Source organism: Perognathus longimembris, chromosome 18 (genome assembly GCF_023159225.1).
Source record: "Perognathus longimembris pacificus isolate PPM17 chromosome 18, ASM2315922v1, whole genome shotgun sequence".
In the NCBI taxonomy this organism is placed as follows: domain Eukaryota; kingdom Metazoa; phylum Chordata; class Mammalia; order Rodentia; family Heteromyidae; genus Perognathus; species Perognathus longimembris.
In genome coordinates this window covers 19,077,006-19,097,477 of record NC_063178.1, presented here as the reverse complement: position 1 = coordinate 19,097,477, position 20,472 = coordinate 19,077,006, and the positions used below count along the sequence as shown (strand labels likewise).

Here is a 20,472-nt window from a genome sequence, read left to right as displayed (position 1 = left end):
CTATCTTGTCAAAAATTTTATTTTTAATTTTATTTATTTATTTTTTTTGCCAGTCCTGGGGCTTGGACTCAGGGCCTGAGCACTGTCCCTGGCTTCTTGTTTTGCTCAAGGCTAGCACTCTGCCACTTGAGCCACAGCGCCACTTCTGGCCATTTTCTGTATATGTGGTGCTGGGGAATCCAACCCAGGGCCTCACGTATACGAGGCAAGCACTCTAGCCACTAGGCCATATCCCCAGCCCTTATTTTTAATTTTTATAGTGGAATTAGAGTTTAAATTATGGGCCTCTTGCTTGCAAGAACCACACCCCTAACCCAAACAGCCTAACTTTTAAAGAAATGTTAGGTGAGTCAGCGATGGGATACTGGAGCCGAAGAAAATTAGAAGAAAAAAAAGAAGAGACTAGACAGCTAGAGAGATAGTGGAGCACACAGGCACGCGGGCCCTGAGTTCCCACAGGCAATCCGATTCATTTGAGTTCACACAGGGAAGGATACCATGGATACGCGCAAAAAATAAAAACCATCTATATTGACATTACGATCAGAGCCAGAAGGGACTTTGTGAGAGGAACTGGTTCCCTTATTCTTTTGGAGGCCAGGGAAAGTCCAGACATGAATGAAGTCCCCCATCTCTAGCTCCCACAAGATGAAGCTGTGAGCTTCTTGGTCCAGCCCTCCTGTCTACAGCACCCAAGGTCCAGCACTAAGGAAGGGGGCCGCATTCCAGACTCAACCCTGCCCTGGCCAGCTCAGTGTTCCAGGTGCTGTCGAGGTGGTAATAATGGCCTCTCAAAGCTTTTCCAGGTTTACGGCCACTCCAGCTTCAGACTTCCCCGCAACACCTGTGCACACACACACACACGCACACACATATATATAGAATGTATGTATATACATAAATACAAACATGTATGTACATATACATATGTTGTATACATATACTTAGTATATATTTTCTTTTTTTCAAATATTTAGGAATATATTTTTAAGCTTATATTACTTAGGCAGGGGAAAACTTCATTTATAAATAGAAAATCTCATTCTGAGGCTGGAAATATATTTATGTACCTATGAGTGCTTGCGTACACATCTATTTGTACGTATATACATGCATACATGTATGTATATCAGCAAGCGTAAGAGAGTATGTATGTCATACGTACATGAGCCTATGTATGCACACACAAATGCTTGGGGTAAATGCTGGCAAGCACTGACCTCAATCATCTTGTTTATTACTATATATTATTAGTCGCACAGTTAGACTCTGAGTCAGATTGTTTGAATGAAAAGATGTTATCACATTGATTTGAGAGGTATTTAAATTTTGGAGCTTGAAAATTCCAAGTATGTTTGCTATAGTTTAGCCGTAATACCTCAATATACATATGCCTCTCTATCTTTTTGACTATATTGTTCACACTAATACTTTATGTACAAGATTTTGACATTTTAAAATTTTCTTCAAAGGATTTCCTTTTAGTAGATGAGACATTTCTCTTTGTGAATTCATCTCTGCGAAGTCTGAACCGTTTACTCTATGATGAATTTGTCAAATCAGTTTTGAATATTGTGGAGAAATTGGACCTGTCATTAGAAAAACAGACTCCTGGTGAACATGAGGTTAGAAGTTTTTATTGATCATAATTTTGTATCATTTTTATGCTAGCTGTCTTTGCATATAAAGTAATAGCCCATCCTCTGAGGACTGAGGAAAATTGCTTTCTTCAGTTAAAGTGGTAATTATGGGCAATCGATTCTTTTCTGTTGGATATAGTCTAATGTATAGAAAGTATTACCAATTAATTTTTCAAAAAGTTTCTCATTATGTTTATTTAATGTACTAGAGCCATTCTTTTTGCCAAGTATATACCTGCAATCTCAGCATTTTGGAAGGTGAAATAGAATTTTAAGTTCAAGATCAGCCTAACCTACATAGCAAGAATCTGACTTAGAGTAGAAACAAACTGACCTTCATGTACTTTCCCTATTAAGATTTTCATTTTTCTTTTTTTATTGCTCATTATTCTTTTTCTGTTTTTCACTTGGAACTAGTCTAATCTTTATTGAGATTTTATACCTTTTAAATATCCATTTATCAAGGCATTATTGTTAACTGTCTCAAAAAGTATTACCTGCCCTCTATATTTTTGTTTTTTTGCCGCAGCTAGGGTTTAGACTTACGGCCTTGTGCTCTCCTTTAGCCTTTTCTGCTCAAGGGGCTAGCACTACATCATTAGAGCCACACCCCTACATCTGGTTTTTTTGGTGGTTAATTGGAGATAGGAATCTCATGGACTTTTCTGCCTATGCTGGACTTGAACTTATCCTCAGATCATAACATTCTGAGTAGTTACAAGGTATATTTGTTGTATTCGTTAAGTCTCTTCCTGTGAGTCCTTTAATGTTTCTCCAAGTTTTGTTGTTCTTCTTGAAGTGTCAGTTTTTGAGGATTCATCTCTGTCTTCTTACTTTTGCTCCCTTTCCTCATAATATCTGGTATAGATGGAGCAGTCAGTTGGAAAGATTTTGAATGAAGTTTGTTTGGATGGTGTGATTTTGGTATAATTCATTTTTCAGGATGGAGCTGAAGCTGCTGGCATTTGGGTGATCCCTACCTCAGATCCAGCCGCTAACTTGCATCCCGCTAAACCTAAGGATTTTTCAGCTTTTATTAACTTGGTGGAGTTTTGCAGGTATTTTGTAAAATTTTAATTTTTTAATTGATCAATCTAGGCTAAAATAGAAGAAACACCCTTATATGAATTTAAGAAATGAGACTTAAAACATAATGATATAGATCTTTGGGATATGGGCTGTAGGTGCAGCTTAGGTGGAAGACCACTTTTCTAGCAAGTGTGAAGCCCTGAGTTCAAACCTCAGTACTGCCTTTTTCGTAGTGTATGTGTGCGTGCATGCGTGTGCACACGCGCACACACAACACACATGGTGTATGTGGTAAAAAGGAAGATATGCATCCTTAAAATTGCTAGAATACCTAAAAATATTGTAAGATAAAATTGTAGTATAAAGCTACAATTTCTGCTTTAACCATTTAATTTGTTTTTACAGAGAGCTCCTCCCTGAGAAACAAGTAAGATATTTTGAACCATGGGTGTATTCTTTTGCATATGAGTTAATTTTGCAGTCTACACGGTTGCCTCTTATCAGTGGTTTCTACAAGTTGCTTTCTGTTGCGGTGAGAAATGCCAAGAAAATAAAATACTTTGAGGTAAGTCTTTTCTGAGCATAATTGTTTAAGTCTACACTGGCAAATAAAATGCATTACCAAGTATGTGACCATGACATACAGAGTTTTGAATTCCAATGTCATTATATATACACGTATACAAAACACAAACAAATATATGCATACACACAACATACGTACTCTTTTGAGAGGTTGTTTATTTGTTTGTTTGTTCTTGGTGATGATGCCGGGGCTGGCACTCTGGGCCTCATGTTTGGCTCTCTGCTTACAAGTAGTATTCTACCACTGGAGCCATGCCTGCAATCCCATCTTTTTGATGGTTAATCGGAGATTTTGAGTCTCAGATCTGCCTGTCTGAGCTGGCATCAAATCTCAATCCTTAGATCTTAGACTCCTGAGTAGTCAGGATTATAGATATGAGCCACTAGTGCCCAATTATGAATTAAGAAATTTTAGGTCATTTGTTTGTTTTTAATTATAATATAGTAGTTATATAAGGCGAGGGTGTTGTGACATTTTCATGTATGCACATAGTGTACTCATCAACCTTATGCCTTCTGATCACTCTTTCTTATGTCTCCCTCTTTTCTGTCTTTCTTTCCTTCTTCCCTTGTTTATTTATTTTTTGCTTGAACTCAGGGCCTGGGTGCTGTCCTTGAGTTTTGTGCTGTTGGCTAATGCTCTAACACAGCTCCACTTCTGTCTTTTTTTGGAGGGGAGGGGCTACTAATTGGAGATAACAGTTTTATATTGACTTTCCTGCGTGGGCTGGCTTTGAACCGCAATCTTCTAGGATTACAGACAGGAGCCACCGGTGCCTGGCCCTCCTTATTTCTTAAAATAATTTCAATAGGTTTCATTGTTTATTCATCATGTATATTTAAAAAATTGGTATGTAAATGTCAATTATATGACTCGTAAGTGGTAGGACATATATTTGTAGTCGAATTTTCTGCTTGGATTTTTAAGCATCTGCATAATTATGTGACACTAACAGTACTTTTCAAACTGGTTCTGGCACCAGCAATATTAGTATTACTCTGGAAACTCAGGCTGTCTATATACTCATTTAATAAGGATCTCTGGGAATAGAGGTGACCCTGGTACACTGAGGTTTGAGAATGACTGTACTACTGAGGCTCAACTTAGTCACACAGGAGCCAGCTTGAGTAATTAATCATTGGGTGGGCAGGTCTCTCAGGGCATAGGTGCCACTTTTCTATAAGGTGAGGAAAGAGGATGGACTTTGCCCAGGCCCATAGCTTTTGACCCGAATTTGCCTCCTCTCTTTCTGTTGTTTCTGACTGGCGACTGGCCTTCTGCCTAGAAACATGGAGCCGAATCTGTCTCCTTCCCACAGTAGACTTTGATAAAATGAGATTTATTAGCACCTCTGGAGTAATGTTGGAAGCCGTTAGATTTGGATATAAATTGCTCAATTTTTGCACAGTATCTTAATTTGCTATTTTATTTCACAGGGAGTAAGCCCAAAGAGTCTGACACAGTCTCCTGAGGAACCAGAAAAATATTCTTGTTTTGCTTTATTTGCAAAATTTGGTAAAGAGGTAATTTTTAAAATAATTTCATGTATCATGGGATATTTTTCAATGAATACATGGAGAAAAATGTCATAATGATAGGTCAGTGACCTAATTACTTAAAAATTGGTGATCCTGATAAATGGAATAAGGTTAGCCTTGAGCTTTCTGTGTACGCGCCCGAGCTGCGTTTAAGTTTGTGTTCCTCCTGCTTCAACCTCCTGGGTAGGTGTGCGTCATAACCTGCTTGAGAGTACAGTCTCTATAGGAACTATCATTAGGAGTGATTGTGAGCTGGGCACTGGTGGCTCAGACCTATAATCCTAGCTACTCAGGAGGCTGAGATGTGAGATGTGAGGATTGTGGTTTGAAGCCAGCTTGGTCAGGAAAGTCCCTGTGAGACTATTATCTCCAATGAACTACTCAAAAACCAGAAGGGGCAATACGGCTCCAAGTCATCGAGCGCTGGCCTTGAACCAGAGAGCTCAGGGACAGTGCCCAGGCCCTGAGTTCAAGCCACACAACCAACAACAGCAACAATAAAAAGAAATGATTGTGCTTCAAAAGTGTTTTAGTTCTCTTAAAGTAATCCAGCTGAGTGATGACAGCTCAAAATTAAGTCCATTCCTTAGTTTTTCCATGTAGAGAGATTTAACTTAGAGATTAACCCTTACTTTGTAAGTATATGAAGTCATGTCCTGTAAAGTCTACTTGCTTGTTTTTTGTAGTTAATAAAAGAATGCAGCTATTTTTAATGGATTTTCCTGTTGTTGGATCTGTTCAGGCATACAACACTGTTTTCTTCTTCCTGTTAAGGTATCAGTTAAAATGAAGCAATACAAAGATGAACTTTTGGCCTCCTGTTTGACATTTGTGCTGTCCCTGCCACCCAGCATCGTTGAACTTGACATTAGAGCTTATGTTCCTGCATTGCAGGTAGTTACATTTTTTTGAGCGTATCCATCTCCTTATCAGTGTCCATTTCGTAGAGGATGTGGGAATATCAGTGCCTTGTCCTGGTAGTCATAGCAGGTGCTCACCTAGGAAGCATACCTTGTCCCACCTCTGCTTCTGCCACTGTCAAGTTTCAGAGCTTGGAATACCTGGCGTGGCCTCTCTGGGCCTCCTTTGCAGATTAACACGAGAATTTAGTCTTGTGGATAGTGAAAATCTGCAGTAAACTGCCACTTGCTCGTGCTGGTGCAGTTGGTCTTCCTCATGGTGACCTGGGCTATACCTACTTCCCTAAAGCAGTTTTTTGGTTCCAGCAGTGGAAGTTATATTATAAACCACAAGTAATTGCTACTTTCTGTTTTCCTTGAACCTTAAATTTCTTTTGTCTTAATTTATCTTATTTGTATTGACATATAGATGGCTTTCAAGCTGGGCCTGAGCTATCCACCCCTGGCTGAAGTAGGTCTGAATGCTCTTGAGGATTGGTCAGTACATATCCAGAAACATGTAATTCAGCCTTATTACAAAGACATTCTCCCCTCTCTTGATGGATACCTGAAAACGTCTACCTTATCAGGTGAGGTTTGGAAGAATTGGCATGTGTATCCTAATTAAGATGGCAGTGTGATAACATTGCCATCTATTGTGAATATTGTATAAAACTGATTTTTGTTTGTTTTTGATAGATGACACCAAGAATAAATGGGAAGTGTCAGCACTTTCGCATGCTGCCCAGAAAGGATTTAATAAAGTTGTGTTAAAGCATTTGAAAAGGACAAAGACCATTTCATCAGTAAGAAAAACTTTTATGTTTTCTTTACATTAAATAATACAGAGACCAGCATATGGAAAGAAGAAAAAACTCTTGTTTTTGCAACGAATTAATACACTATAGGAATAATTTTGGTATACTTTTAGCAATGAAACTATAAAATATATAATTTTGGCCTCTTGTTTTGACCTTACTTTCCTACTTGTCCCTATACTCAAATGTGTTAGGTCCTTAGTGAAAGGGACTATAGCTCATACTAGTAAGCAAGTCAGAAACTGATATTATTCCTAAGCATATCTTTTATCCAGTAAAAATGCAGATTTGCAGATCTCTGGATTAAGCATTAGGAAGCATTAACAGTAGAGAAGATGGTAAAATAATTTTTCTGCTGATCTCTAGTTTTTTAATTCAGTTATCACATGTATATAATTGTATATATTTTCAGAAAGAAGGACTGTCCTTAGAAGAAATACGAATTCGAGTAGTACAAATGCTTGGATCTCTAGGAGGACAAATAAACAAAAATCTTGTGACAGGTAAACTTTAACAGTTGGTATAGGTATATTTGTATTTTACTTTAGGTACATATAGATTACAGCATATTCTGTGCTTATGTGTGACAGTCATTTTCCTGTGAAATTATAGAGACTATTTCACATAATGAAATGTATACCTGCAGTTGAAATGATTCAATATACAATGAATGTTATGGCCTAAAAGAGAATCTTTCTATTGGCTTAATATGTGGGTATTTGTAGCTTGTTCTTCTGAGAACTCTTTTTTTTTTGGCCAGTCCTGGGCCTTGGACTCAGGGCCTGAGCACTGTCCCTGGCTTCTTCCCGCTCAAGGCTAGCACTCTGCCACGTGAGCCACAGCGCCGCTTCTGGCCGTTTTTTCTGTATATGTGGCTTCTGGCCGTTTTTTCTGTATATGTGGTGCTGGGGAATCGAACCTAGGGCCTCGTGTATCTGAGGCAGGCACTCTTGCCACTAGGCTATATCCCCAGCCCCCCCCCCTTTTTTTTTTTTTTAAATGCCAGTCCTGAGGCTTGAACTCAGGGCCCGGGCACTGTCCCTGAATTTTGTACTAAAGGGATTCTTAGTTGGAGATAAGAGTTTCCTGAACTGTCCTGCTCCAACTATCTTAGCCTCCTGAGTACCTAGGATTACCGGGGTGAACCAGCTTCCTTCTTCCTCTCTTAAAACAGAGAGTTAACTTTTAGCAAGAACTCACCTGGGTGTATTTTTTAAATTGAATGTTAACTATTCAAGTGACTTTTAGTTATTTAGAATATTAGAACGTGTAGTTGGAAAGTGTCTTAGAGAGATTTTTAATGAAAACATTGTTCATTTACTATTTTTTAATGCTCTGAAGATGAATAAGTTGCTCAGTTTAAAAGTCTAAAAGCACTCTGATTGAGTGTTCTTAGGGAGATTATGAATGCGTGTCATCTTCCCTAACTTTTCTTTGTCAGCTGTGTCTTCAGATGAAATGATGAAGAAGTGTGTGGCCTGGGACAGAGAGAAGAGACTCAGCTTTGCGGTGCCATTCAGAGACATGAAGCCCGTTATCTACTTGGATGTATTCTTGCCGCGAGTCACTGAATTGGCTCTTTCAGCTAGTGATAGACAAACTAAAGTACTTTCAGTTTCATTTCACTCATTTGTAATGTATTGCTTGTAAATATATGTTTAAAACAGATGATGTATTTAGCCAGTCAGAGATCATTAGTTTTATATTTTCTGTAACCATTTACCAGAAGTAGTTGTCACTGATAAATGAAAGTTAAATGTTAGATTATCTTAATAGATAATAACTTGGCAAAACATTATTATACCAACAGTTCTTTATCAGAGAAAGTATAGTACAAAGGGCATTGAAAGTAATGCTCAATTATTCTTTTAACCTAGGAGTATAGAAACAAATAATCTCAGATTTTAGTGCAAATTTGTAAGTTCCTGAAGTGCTTTCAAATAAGTTTACTAAAATTTGTATTTACAAGTGTTACTTTAGTGGGCTCTGATGACTCGTGCCTGTAATCCTAGCTACTCCAGAGGCTGAGACCTAGAGGAGTGTAGTTTGAAGCCAGTCTGGGCAGAAAATTCAATGAGTCTCTATCTCCAGTCAACTAGCAAAGTACTAGTTAGATTAAAGTCAAGGCTCAGTGTGGTAGAGTGCCAACTGTGAGTTCAAAAGCTGAGAGAGAATGCAAGTCCCTGAGTTCAAGACCCAGTATTGGCACCAAAAAAAGTACTTACAAATAACATGAGGCTACATAGTTCTGTAAAGGGGTAGCTTTAAAATTTATTTCTTAGGAGTATATTAGCCCAGTATCTAAAGTTTAAATGTTAGTTCTTAATTCTTAAAAATAAAAATTAACTAAAGCATTAATTTTATATAAGAAGTACTACTTCCATTAACTAGATTATGTGGTAGTTATCTGCAATAGAAGTTTCTCCTCCTCCTCCTCCTCCTCCTCCTCCTCTTCCTCCTCCTCCTCCTCCTCTTCCTCCTCCTCCTCCTCCTCTTCCTCTTCTTTTTCGTCTTAGTCTCCTCCTCCTTCTCTTCCTTCCCTTCTCCTCTTCTTCCTCTCCCTCCTCTCCTCCCTCCTTCTCCTCTTCCTTCTCCTTTTTCTCCTTCATCTTTGTCTTTGTCTTCTTTGTGTGTACTGGTCCTGGGGCTTGAATTCAGGCCTGGGACACTGTTACTGAGCTTCCTTTCCTCAAGGCTAGTGGTAAACTTGAGCCACTGCTCCACTTCTGGGTGGGGGTGGGGTGTGTGTGTGTGTGTGTGTGTGTGTGTGTGTGTGTGTGATTAGAATAGAAATAAGAGTCTCACAGACTTTTCTGCTCTGGCTGGCTTTGAACCACCATCCTCAGATCTCAGCCTCCTGAGCAAGCTAGAAGGAAGCTTTTCTTCTTCAATGGTTAAACCATGTAAAACATTAAAGTATTTTTCTCTTGTGATCATAATAGCATCAGGTTTGTTGAACTCCCGGCCTCTTTCAGGTGGCGGCTTGTGAACTGTTACACAGCACGGTCATGTTTATGTTGGGAAAAGCCACTCAGATACCTGAAAGTGACCAGGGTTTCCCACCCATGTACCAGCTCTACAAGCACACTTTTCCTGTGCTGCTTCGCCTTGCTTGTGATGTGGATCAGGTAAGCACAGGAGTTTGAATCTGGAACAGTTACAGAACCTAAAAAAGTATGGTTTTGTTTAACTGGTCAGCAGAGCATGCATTTTGGAATCCTTGACAATTTTAAAGAAACAAACAAAAACAGAAAATCCATTGCTGCCTGGGCTGTCACCTTAAGACACTCAGAAGTTTATTGGTCAGAAATATGACCATGACCTTCAAAATCTTTTCCAATGAGTTCCCACAAAGTTATGGGAACCTCTGTTCTACTGTGTGTCTAGATTTCCTGAGGTGGGTGAGCTGTTGTCTCGCTCAAGAATGGGCGAATCTTTGAGGGAGCAAAGAAGACACAACTGTGACTAGAAGCAATAGGAGAAATTGGAGCTATTGCAAGTGGCCCATTCGTCAGGACTTTATGGACAGATCTGCTGCTGCTGCCACCATGACGTAGAAAGTCATAGAAATTTCCTTAATTCATTTCATGATAATGAATTGAAATATATTTATCCTGTTAATAGGATGTGTGCACACAAAAGATATACTTAGGAAGGTAGATGAGCACTCTGATAACATATGTGAATAAATAAAATCTGATGGTGTGCTAAGAAGTGCCACAGGTAAAAGTATGTGGAAATTTACTAGAGAACTAGATTTATGGGGCAGTGGTCCTCTCTGTAGAAGCCCTAAAGTCCTGGTAAAGTGGGCATAATTTTGTTTGGGAGGGTGGGGTGCCAGATCTGAGGCTTGAACTCAGGGCCTGGGTGCTAGCCTTGAGATCTTGTGCTCAAAGCTAGTACTCTACCACTTGAGGCACAGCTTCAGAATTCTGGCTTTTGTGGTGGTTAATGAGAGAGAAGAGTCTTTCTTGTCTGAGCTGGCTTCAGACTGCAATCCTTAGAACTCAGCCTCTTCAGTAGCTAGGATTATAGGTGTGACTTAGTGCTGCTTCATCTTGATAGGACAGTGACTTGAATCTGAGCCAAGTCATCCTGTATGTGAAGCATTGGTACTCCTAATGCGCTTTGGCCAGAGCACGGGGAGCAGTGCCTGTTGCTGGAAGATTTTGCTCAGAAACTGGAGTAGATAGCCAGGGGAGAGAAAGCTCTGTCTTGCGCATCATTAAATTAAATATTTCCTTCAGTGTTTTTTCCCTTGTGATATAGATTTTGAAACTTGTATATGTACAATTTCTGTCTGGTTTTTTGTTTTGTCATCACAAGGTCCTAATGTGGGGAAAATTTTGAATAATGATAATCTGTAATCTTGAATACCTCATGAATAGGTTAAATTTCAAATGAATATGCTGGGTGCAGTGCCAGATTCTTATAATCCTAGCACTTGAGAGGCTGAGGCAGGAGTATTTTGCAAGTTCAAGTCCAGCTTGAGAAATTTATCATGATACTGTTTCAAAAATAACTAAACAAAGATCACATTAGTAAAGATGAATATTAAAAGTCTAACTATTTCAAATTACCCTTCTAACTAGAGGGTCATTGAGCTTTAGTTTGCATATTTTTTTATTATACTCCTAGGAAGATGAGAAGACATTAGAATATATTCATCATAGGACTAAATATGTAGGTCAAGGGCAGAGCCCCAAATTGCCAAAAAAAAAACTAAAAGAGGAGTATGTTCACAAAGTTGAACTAGAAATGAAAACAGTAGAAGCAGCTTTGCTTCTTTTTACCTCACTGCAAATGCCATGTAAATGTTTAATTTTCAATGTGCACTTATATGAAGGCAATAAACTGGTAATATTGTTTCTCCAGGTAACAAGGCAACTGTATGAGCCACTTGTTATGCAGCTGATTCACTGGTTCACTAACAATAAGAAATTTGAAAGCCAAGATACTGTTACCTTACTAGAAGCCATATTGGTGAGTAGTACTTGACTTTTCCTACTAATCCTGTAGATTTAGATCCTCAGGAAAAATTGCCTGTTATCATATCAAAAGGTAGCCACTCTCTGGACCATCTTGTCTCTTCAGTTTGATTTGTAGAATGCCGTTTACCAGAGATACTTCCAATATATGTTACTAAGTATTAGTTCACATGAGTTTTTATTTTGTTTTCTGCTAAAATTGTGTAATTCTACAAACTTTATTGACATTAGGATGTGCAAGAGTTAAGAGTATGAGAGTGTGTGGATTAGAGAGAATGAGAGTGTATGTTTGTGAGGGGGAGAGAGAAGAAGCGAGTGAGAATGTGTATTGGTGGCATGAGAAGAATGTTCTTCAATTTGTGTGGGAGCTGCTTTTCTTAAAGAACGGATTTAAGAGTAAAAGGAGTTTTTAAGCCTATTCAGTTTTCTCTTGCACTTAGATTCCATACTTAAAGCTACCTAGAAAACCAGTTTACCTTTTACATAGAACTCTTCCTGTGATGGTCAAGGCAGAATTGTTAGAATTTGATCTCTGGCTCACTGAGTGTGGTCAGATAAACTGTAGTGATTTTTTTTTAACATTATTTGATTATAATTTAGAACTTGTGTAATAAGTTTACATTCAGTTTCTATTATGTGACTTTCTGTGGTTTTGTTTTTTAACCCGTATTTTTCTTAGCATATATTCCTTTTCATAAACTCAAAAGCTCCAGTTAAATATACAGTGAGTTCTTCCAAACAAGCTTCCTTTAATTCTGTGTTCTTGAAACTGATTCCAGTTTGTGTTTCTATGGCTTTTTTTTTTTTTTATACTAAGTTGGATATGAGTTAGAGGAACTAGGAAAGTTGGCAAGAACATGCAAAAAGAAGAAAAAGAGGGCTGGGTGCCTGTGGTTCATGCCTATAACCCTAGCTTCTTGGGTGGTAAGACGGAGTATCTTGTTTGAAGCCAGTTCAGGCAGAAAATTGAGTGATTCTGTGTAATTAACCAGCACAAAGCCAGATTGGAAGTGTGTGGCTCCAGTGGTAGAATGCTAGCTGTGAGTAAGCAAGCCTGAGTTCAAGCTCTAGAACTAGCAGAAGGAAGAAAGGAAGGATGGAGGGAGGGAGGGGGGAGGGAGGACAGGCAGGCAGCATTACATTTATGTGTTTGTAATGACTTAAATGTTTTGGGTGAGGCACGTAGAACAGACACATATCCCGACTTGGCTTGTCCAGGGCTGCCAGGCAGTGTAAGTACTAATAGGGTTTCTTTTGTTCTCAGAGTCAGTCTAGTCATGTACCATATCCTTGGACAGTGGAGAGTCACTGAATAATTTTTTTTAAAGATTTTTTTTTTTGGAAGGTCCAGTCCTGGGGCTTGAACTCAGAGCCTAAGCACTGTCCCTGGCTTCTTTTTGCTCAAGGCCAGCACTCTACCACTGGAGCCACAGCGCCACTTCCAGCTTTTTCTATATATGTGGTGCTGAGGAATCGATCCCAAGGCTTCATATATATGAGGCAAGCACTCTTGCCACTAGGCCATATTCCCAACACTCTTGCCACTAGGCCATATTCCCAGCCCGTTACTGAATACTTTTTGTTAAAATAGTGACCACATTATATCTCTGGTTTTAATTTGCTACAGTTTCAACTAGTCAACACTGCATGTAATAAACATGGCTAATTAAATTTAACTGGGATTCTTTGTATGCAGATAGCCTTACTCAAATCAGTGTTTCTGTTCTGAGGTTTCCATTTGATTTGTTTTCCTTTTTCCATCTTGAAAATGGTTCAAGTGAGGGTTTCAGAAGAAATCTGGTAAAATGGGGTAAAGTCAAGTGAGATGGCAAAGGAAAGAGGCAAAGAAGAAATAGTAAAAGGTAGAGCAGCAGTGCAGTGCAGGACAGGCATAGCATAGGGTTCCTAGTGAGAACTGCCACTTCCCTAACATCAGCAAGTCTTCTGCTGCTGTAATTCATGAGGGACCTCTGGGCCGCCGTCCATAGAAGGTCCAAGAAATCATTGGGTACAGTACGTGACAGGACACACAGGCATGCTTCTTGTTGGCTGACTTCCTGTATTGGTAATTTTGTTTGGCCCATGAATGATGTTACAGATATCCAAATGACCTTTGGGCTGATACAAGGTTCTTCACCCTGCAGTGCCCGTGGATATCATAGAATGGGAAATTTGGAAAGGATAGACGCTTAGTTGGCTTGTGTTTCTGGAGACTATGAAGTTCAGTGTCAAAGTTCTGGTACTTGGAAAGACCTTCTTTGCTGTATCAACATCACTTGGCAGCTTGGGGCTCTTCTGATAGAGCCCCTGATACCTTGATGAGGGCTCTCCCCTGCTGCCTCACCCAATCTCAGTCCTTCAGAGGCCCTCCAGATGCCACCACCAGGAGCTCAGAGATTATGCTCATTTATTTCTATTTTTGAAAGTACTGGGGTTTGGATTCAGAGTCTCCTACCTGCTAAGCAGGCTCTCGATCACTTAAGACCTGCCCTCAACCCCTTTTACTTAAGTTACTTTTCAGATGGTGTCTTGTTTTTCTTTTTGCATGTGTATGTGGCAGTATTGGGCTTTGGACTCAGCCTTGTGTTTGCTGCATGCGCACTCTGTCACTTGAGCCATGTCCTCAGTGGCTCTCATGTTTGCTCGGGCAGCCTGGACTGCTACTCTCCTACTCCCACGCCCCTGGGATGACAGGCACGTGCCACTGTGCCCAGCTGTTGATTGAATTGTGATCTCCCTGACTTTTTGCCTGAGCTGATCTCCAACCATGATTCTTGGATTTCCACTTCCCAAGTAGCTGAGTTTACAGGCATAGGCTCTTTTGCCTATCCTAGAGGTTGTTTTTATAGATTTTCTTTTTTCCCCAGAGCTGAGGACCGAACTCAGGGCCTTACAGTTGCCAGGCAGACGCTCTTCAGCTGAGCTAAATCCCCAGCCCCGAGATTATGTTTACATCATTTTGGGGAACAAATTTAAACCACTACAGTATTTTCTCCATTTTATCTAGGTTTTTCTGTTTATTTATTTGTTAAAAGAGAATGTTTTTCTTATGTCTAGACAACTAGACTGGTATTTTCAGTGTTTCTTTTTTGTTGACTAATGTCATTTTTGTAGCATACTCTAGTTATGCTCAGAGGCAGACCACGGGCATTCAGTTGTCACTATGTGGACACGCAATGAGTACAGTAAGAATGTCTTTGTTTTGTTCCAGGATGGTATTGTGGACCCCATTGATAGCACTTTAAGAGACTTTTGTGGTCGATGTATTCGAGAATTCCTCAAATGGTCTATTAAACAAACAACACCACAGCAACAGGAGAAGAGTCCAGTAAACACCAAATCACTTTTCAAGCGGTTGTACAGTTTTGCACTTCATCCTAATGCTTTCAAGAGGCTGGGAGCAGCTCTTGCTTTTAATAACATCTACAGGGAATTCAGGTACATAAGCCACATGGTAGGCAAGAGTGGAAAAGGAGCTGTTGAAACCTTCAGTGATTCGAAAAGCTTGTTTAACTCCATGTATCTATGTCACAAATTTATAAACTAATTTTGCACTGAGTGTTGTGTTCTGAGGTTTTTAAAAAGTCAAGTACAATTCAGTTTATGTTTAAAAAAAAAACAAACCACAACAGTCCTAGCAGGAGCTAAGCATGGTAGCTTGTGCCTGCATTCCAGCGACTGGGGAGGCGGAGATCAGGAGCATCAAGTTCAGGGACAGCCCAGGCTGTCCCAGCTCAACCAGTAAGCTGCACACGATGCTGCTTGCCTGTCATCCCATCTATGTAGGAATATAGCAGTCTGCGGCTGCCTCAGAAAAGGACTTGCAACCCTGTCTAAAAAAGAGTTAGTGCAGAAAAGGACGAGAATGTGGCTCGAAGTTCCTGATGAGCACGCGCGCAGTCCCGAGTTCAGACTCTAGTTCCGTTAAGTATCCAAACAGAACAAAACAAAAAACGACTGAGAAATATATGTAGATGTAACACTGCAGCAGTTTCATGAACGAGGCAGAAGACATCAACGTATAAGGTCTTTCGGAGCACAGAGGAAAGGGGTATGTGTGAGTAGGGTAGGCCACTTCCCTTACGGGTGGGACATGAAGGGTGAAGAGTAGAGATAGGAAAGAAGCTGCCATCTGAGGCAGTGGAGGCAAAAAAAAAAAAAACACCCCAGTGACGTATCTGAGATTTACAAGGCAGAGGTTGGGGCTGAGGACGTGGCTGTGCGATTCCCCAGGCAGGATGTGAGTCACCTGGTGGCTGCCAGTCCTTGGCCGTGGGAGCATGGAGTGGCAGTTGGGTTACCTCCTAAAGTTTGTCTACTGCTAGCTCTATTAAGGCGCTTTACTATTTTTTATATGAAGCTTAATATTCTTTTATTTTGTAGGGAAGAAGAGTCTCTGGTAGAGCAGTTTGTGTTTGAAGCGTTGGTGGTATATCTGGAAAGTTTGGCTCTGGCCCATGCAGATGAGAAATCCTTAGGTATGTGCTCTCCAAGCGTGTGGTTTGCATGCCAGTTCTGTTTGCCTCCAGGCTGAAGAGCTTTTCTACTCTGGAGTTCATAAAGGCACAGATGATTTCCATCAAATGTTATTTCCCTTTCTTATATCTCCCATAAATAAATCTGATAAATGTGAGAGAGAATACTTTCCTCCTTCCTCCGCACAGAGTCCTTTTTAGAATCTCCTTTGTGTGTGTGTGTATCTGTACACCCCTGGCAGCCATGAGCTTGACCCCTGGTTGAGGAGAGATCCTGCCCAGGACCCGCAAGGCAGTGTAGCTAGTCCGCATGCAGCCATAGCACGGAGGGGAAAATAGAACAGATCCCCAGCACCAGAGATGGGTGGCAGAAAACACCGAGTTGTAGCCATTGTCTTTGAACTCATGGTAAGCTTGTAAGAGTGTTTTAGCCATGATTAAGAAACATAAAAGTGGTAGAGTACCAGGCTTGAGTGAAAAGGCTGAGGCACAGTGTCCAGGCCCTGAGTTCAAGCCACAGCACTGGTACAAAAACAACAACAGAAAAGTAAATGAAGTGTGCTACAAGAATCTTTAAAATTAAAATTTGTCTAGAATCCTTTGGGAACGTCATACAGTTTCTAAGCTAGAAGACTTTCTAGAACCTTGTTTGTCTCATCACTTGGTATGGTTAGGACCTGGAGGTCAGTGTCAGTGAAAGCTAGGTCACATAGCTATGGGTGTGACAACACTTCCCTTTCGCTGCTTCAGATCTTGGCCTCCCTCCCCGCTTCCCCTCGGGGGCGGGGGGGGGGGGGGGCGGTTACTGGGCTTGCTTGTACTTGTATACTGGTTCTCTCACTCAGCTTTTTTTTTGCTCACGGCTGGCACTCTACCACTTGAGCCAAAAAGCCCAGCCCAGCTTTTTGCTAGTTAAGTGGGGATTGATTTGTGGAGTTTTGTGCGGAGGCTGGCTTGGAACAGCCATCCTCTAGATCTCAGCCTCCCGAGTCGTTAGGGAGGTAGCCACGAGCTAAGAACCTGAGCTGTTTATGTTGACAGACTGAGCTCTGCCATCCTTTACACTGACAGTATACCACTGGCAGAGATGTTAACAGTTTTTACCTTAGCTTAATTTTGATTTATCTTGATTTCCCATATGTATAATTTTTCTTCAACAAATGAAACGTTTTCTCAAATTAGTTCTGTGTGCCAGGCCCTGCATTTGATCCCCTAGTGCTGCCTCTACCCGCCCCCACAAAATACATAGAAATAAAATTATCTTCGCTTTTTTGGTTGATGAGACTCCTTTCTCTTTCTAAACAATTGTAGGCCTCTGTGGGTGGTTCATCATTTTAGTTTTGGTCTTCTACACTGGTCATATTATTGAATTGTAACAGGGGTAGAAAAGGATTAAGGAATTTACACCCTTTAAAGAATAGCTCGGGCTGGGCACCAGTGGCTCACGCCTGTAATGCTAGCTACTCACCATGCTGAGATCTAAGGATTGCAGTTCTAAGCCAGCCTGGGCAGGAAAGTCCATGAGACCCTCATCTCCAATAGACTACTCAGAAAAGGCTGGAAGTGGTGCTGTGGCTCAAGTGGTAGATCACTAGTCTTGAGCAAAAGAAGATCAGGAACAGTGCCCAGGCCCAGAATTCAAGCCCCAGGATCAGAAATAAAATAAAATAAAATAACAGCTCTGGCCTGGCAGGAGGAGTTAGTTGTGTGGGGGTGTGCTCACAGTGCTGGTGGTGTAGTTTCTAGCTGGATGTGGTCTTGGGTGTACATGTATGTGTCTCTGTGCCCTGCTATCCTGTGGGACAGTAGTTTCCACTTTACATGAGGAATCTGAGTTTCAAAGTGGTGAAAGGCTTGTCTCAGGATGTCTAGGCCATGTAATGGTTGGGCTTGGAGCTTAGGCAAGATTCCCACATTGCTTCCTTGTATGTGGGCTCCCCTTATTGCCACTTCCGTCCCCTTACAGTTCCACGGAGCTTTTGTGCTTTGCTTACTTCTTCAGGACCTTTTTCTTGACTACACTATGGTTACCATGTCCATCAGAGTTCTACAATACTATCTGTAAACTTAACTGTACTGCTATTCTTTAGCACTTCTCTCACTCAAAATTCCTAAGTACTTTGTTAAGTAGAATATACTTCCATGTTTTCCCAGGAAATCTACTTGCCTGCTTATCTCTATTAGCGTTTTATTGTTACATATTTTCCGTATATTAGCCGAAAACAAGCGACACAATGTAAATTTATGTACCCATCTCAAGCCTTAATACATGTTTAATATACATTTCACAGGCCTATCAATAGACATCAATATGCCAGACTGCTTTATCCTTAAAATACAATTGTTACCAGTATTTCAAATATGCATTAGTATGCTGTTGTAAGTGAAAATAGTAATTTCATGCTCTTTTTTCTTTTTGGTAGTACTGGGGTTTGAGCTCGGGTTTTATCTTAGACATGAAATGTAATTATTTAATTTTGCATTTAGGGGGTGATGCAATATAAAGTCTATAACCAAAGCACCTTTATAATTATAAAATAAGCCAACAGATTGGTTTTCTTTGGACTCTCTTTTGGTATTGAGAACAGGTACAATTCAACAGTGCTGCGACGCCATTGATCACCTAAGGCGCATCGTTGAAAAGAAGCACGTTTCTTTAAACAAAGCAAGAAAAAGACGTGTGCCACGGTAGGTGATATGTTTCCTTTTCAGTTTTTTCCCTTCAACCTTAAAATTGATGCTCAGCTAAGAGAGGACAGGTTTGGTTGCTCGTGCTGGTGTGGGTATTTGCAAAGGAGGCCTTCGGCCTCCTGAGTAGGCAGTATTGCTATTGAATGCAAGTTTGATGTGGAATTGGCTGGAAAAAGCAGTTCATTTTGAAGTATAGGAACTGAATGTTGACACAGGATTTCGGCAGACAGAATTGCAAAGCAATGGCGAGCCAAGTTGGGAAGTGGCTAGTGGTTGTACTTTGATTTCTATGCCACTTGTTACCCTATTCTCAGCCCTGAGCTTTGCGGCACTGCCCCCCCCCCCCCCCCAGCTTCATCTGTTCAGTATTTGGGGAGCTCTGGTGTCTGTGCGGGCAGCCACCACTCTCTGGGCAAAAGTTTGTTCCTTGTAGAGTAGATGTTAGTATTTTCCTCTGTTCCAACATTGATTTGTCTGGGTGTAATGGTGCACACCTGTAATCCCAGGTACTTAAGATACTGAGGCAGGAGGATTGCCAGTCAGAGTACAGTGTGAGAAGCAATTTCAAACAAAAAAGTTTGCTTGAGTTTTTCTGTTGACTTACGACATTTCTTTAGGTAGTTTTTTTTTCTTCCCTGAAACGTTAGTACATATGACAATTGGCAAGAGGTCAGAGTGAAGGAATCTGTAAAATCTGTGTGAGGTCCTGTTAAAACACAGGTGTTGGGCTGACTATCGTAAGCACTGCTGTGTCAGATGTAGTATAGATAGGGCCAGAGAACTTGCATTTCTAAGTCATTTACCAAAGATGCTGGTGCAGCTGGCCCAGAGGCCACCTTGGAGAAGTGCTGCTCTGGGGCCTACAGCCTCGTTTGTTCAAGGCACTTGGAAAAGAAATACTCAGTGCTATTCTGTTGAGACATATTTTTAAATTTTTGTAAAGATGAGAAAATAAGAATGGCTGCATCTTTTTCTTTTTTTCTTTTTTGCCAGTCCTGGAGCTTGAACTCAGGTCCTGAGCACTGTCCCTGAGCTTCTTTTGATCAAGGCTAGCACTCTGCTACTTGAGCCACAGCACCACTTCTGGCTTTTTCTGTGTATGTGGTGCTGAGGAATCGAACCCAGGGCTTCATGCATGCTAGGCAAGCACTCTACCCCTTAGCCACATTCCCAGCCCTGGATGTATCTTCAGTGACCAGAATATTTGTCTGTCACTGCAAAGGCCCTCAGTTCACTCTCCAGCACCACTAAAAACAAAAGTTAAAAAATAAGAACTAAGTTGAAGTGAAGACCAAGAGCTCTTAGGCCCATTTAAGCCATGATGCTTTCATTGCGTCCTCATGGTAATAGAAAGCCTTAAAGGAAGTCTCTGCATGTTTATCATTGTGGTGCGATTGAGTCCGTGACTTCTGGACTCCTGCTAAGCTCTGGGTTCTGGGGAAGACTCAGGCTCACCTATCTTCTCTGGGCAGAGGGTTCCCACCATCAGCGTCTTTGTGCTTGTTGGATCTCGTCCAGTGGCTGTTAGCTCACTGTGGAAGACCCCAGACAGAATGTCGACACAAGACCATAGAACTTTTTTACAAATTCGTTCCTTTATTACCAGGTATGTTAATCCATTACATTCTATGAAGTGAAAAAGAGTTTTGGTTTTACTGGTGGCTGCGAGATGCAAACTCATTAAACATACGATTGCCCATCTATTTAAATGAATGTTAATATGTATCTAGTAAATACAAAAAAATGAGTATGTGATTAATTTAAATTTGTATGACAGACTCTAAATTATGAGTACATCTCTTGAAGAT

General features: G+C 40.6%; 1 protein-coding gene across 1 annotated transcript in view; it reads left to right on the top strand.

The window, feature by feature from the left end:
- The window catches only part of Prkdc (protein kinase, DNA-activated, catalytic subunit), a 126,199-nt gene that overhangs the window by 20,462 nt on the left and 85,265 nt on the right, over positions 1-20,472 (top strand). The window contains exons 16-30 of the mRNA XM_048367451.1: positions 1,473-1,625; positions 2,583-2,698; positions 3,075-3,234; positions 4,692-4,778; positions 5,568-5,687; positions 6,123-6,282; positions 6,392-6,498; positions 6,923-7,013; positions 7,952-8,115; positions 9,486-9,638; positions 11,386-11,493; positions 14,710-14,936; positions 15,882-15,976; positions 18,562-18,661; positions 20,137-20,270. Of these exons, the coding sequence (XP_048223408.1) occupies positions 1,473-1,625; positions 2,583-2,698; positions 3,075-3,234; positions 4,692-4,778; positions 5,568-5,687; positions 6,123-6,282; positions 6,392-6,498; positions 6,923-7,013; positions 7,952-8,115; positions 9,486-9,638; positions 11,386-11,493; positions 14,710-14,936; positions 15,882-15,976; positions 18,562-18,661; positions 20,137-20,270 (1,975 nt within the window). The remainder of the gene's footprint in view (positions 1-1,472; positions 1,626-2,582; positions 2,699-3,074; positions 3,235-4,691; positions 4,779-5,567; positions 5,688-6,122; positions 6,283-6,391; positions 6,499-6,922; positions 7,014-7,951; positions 8,116-9,485; positions 9,639-11,385; positions 11,494-14,709; positions 14,937-15,881; positions 15,977-18,561; positions 18,662-20,136; positions 20,271-20,472) is intronic.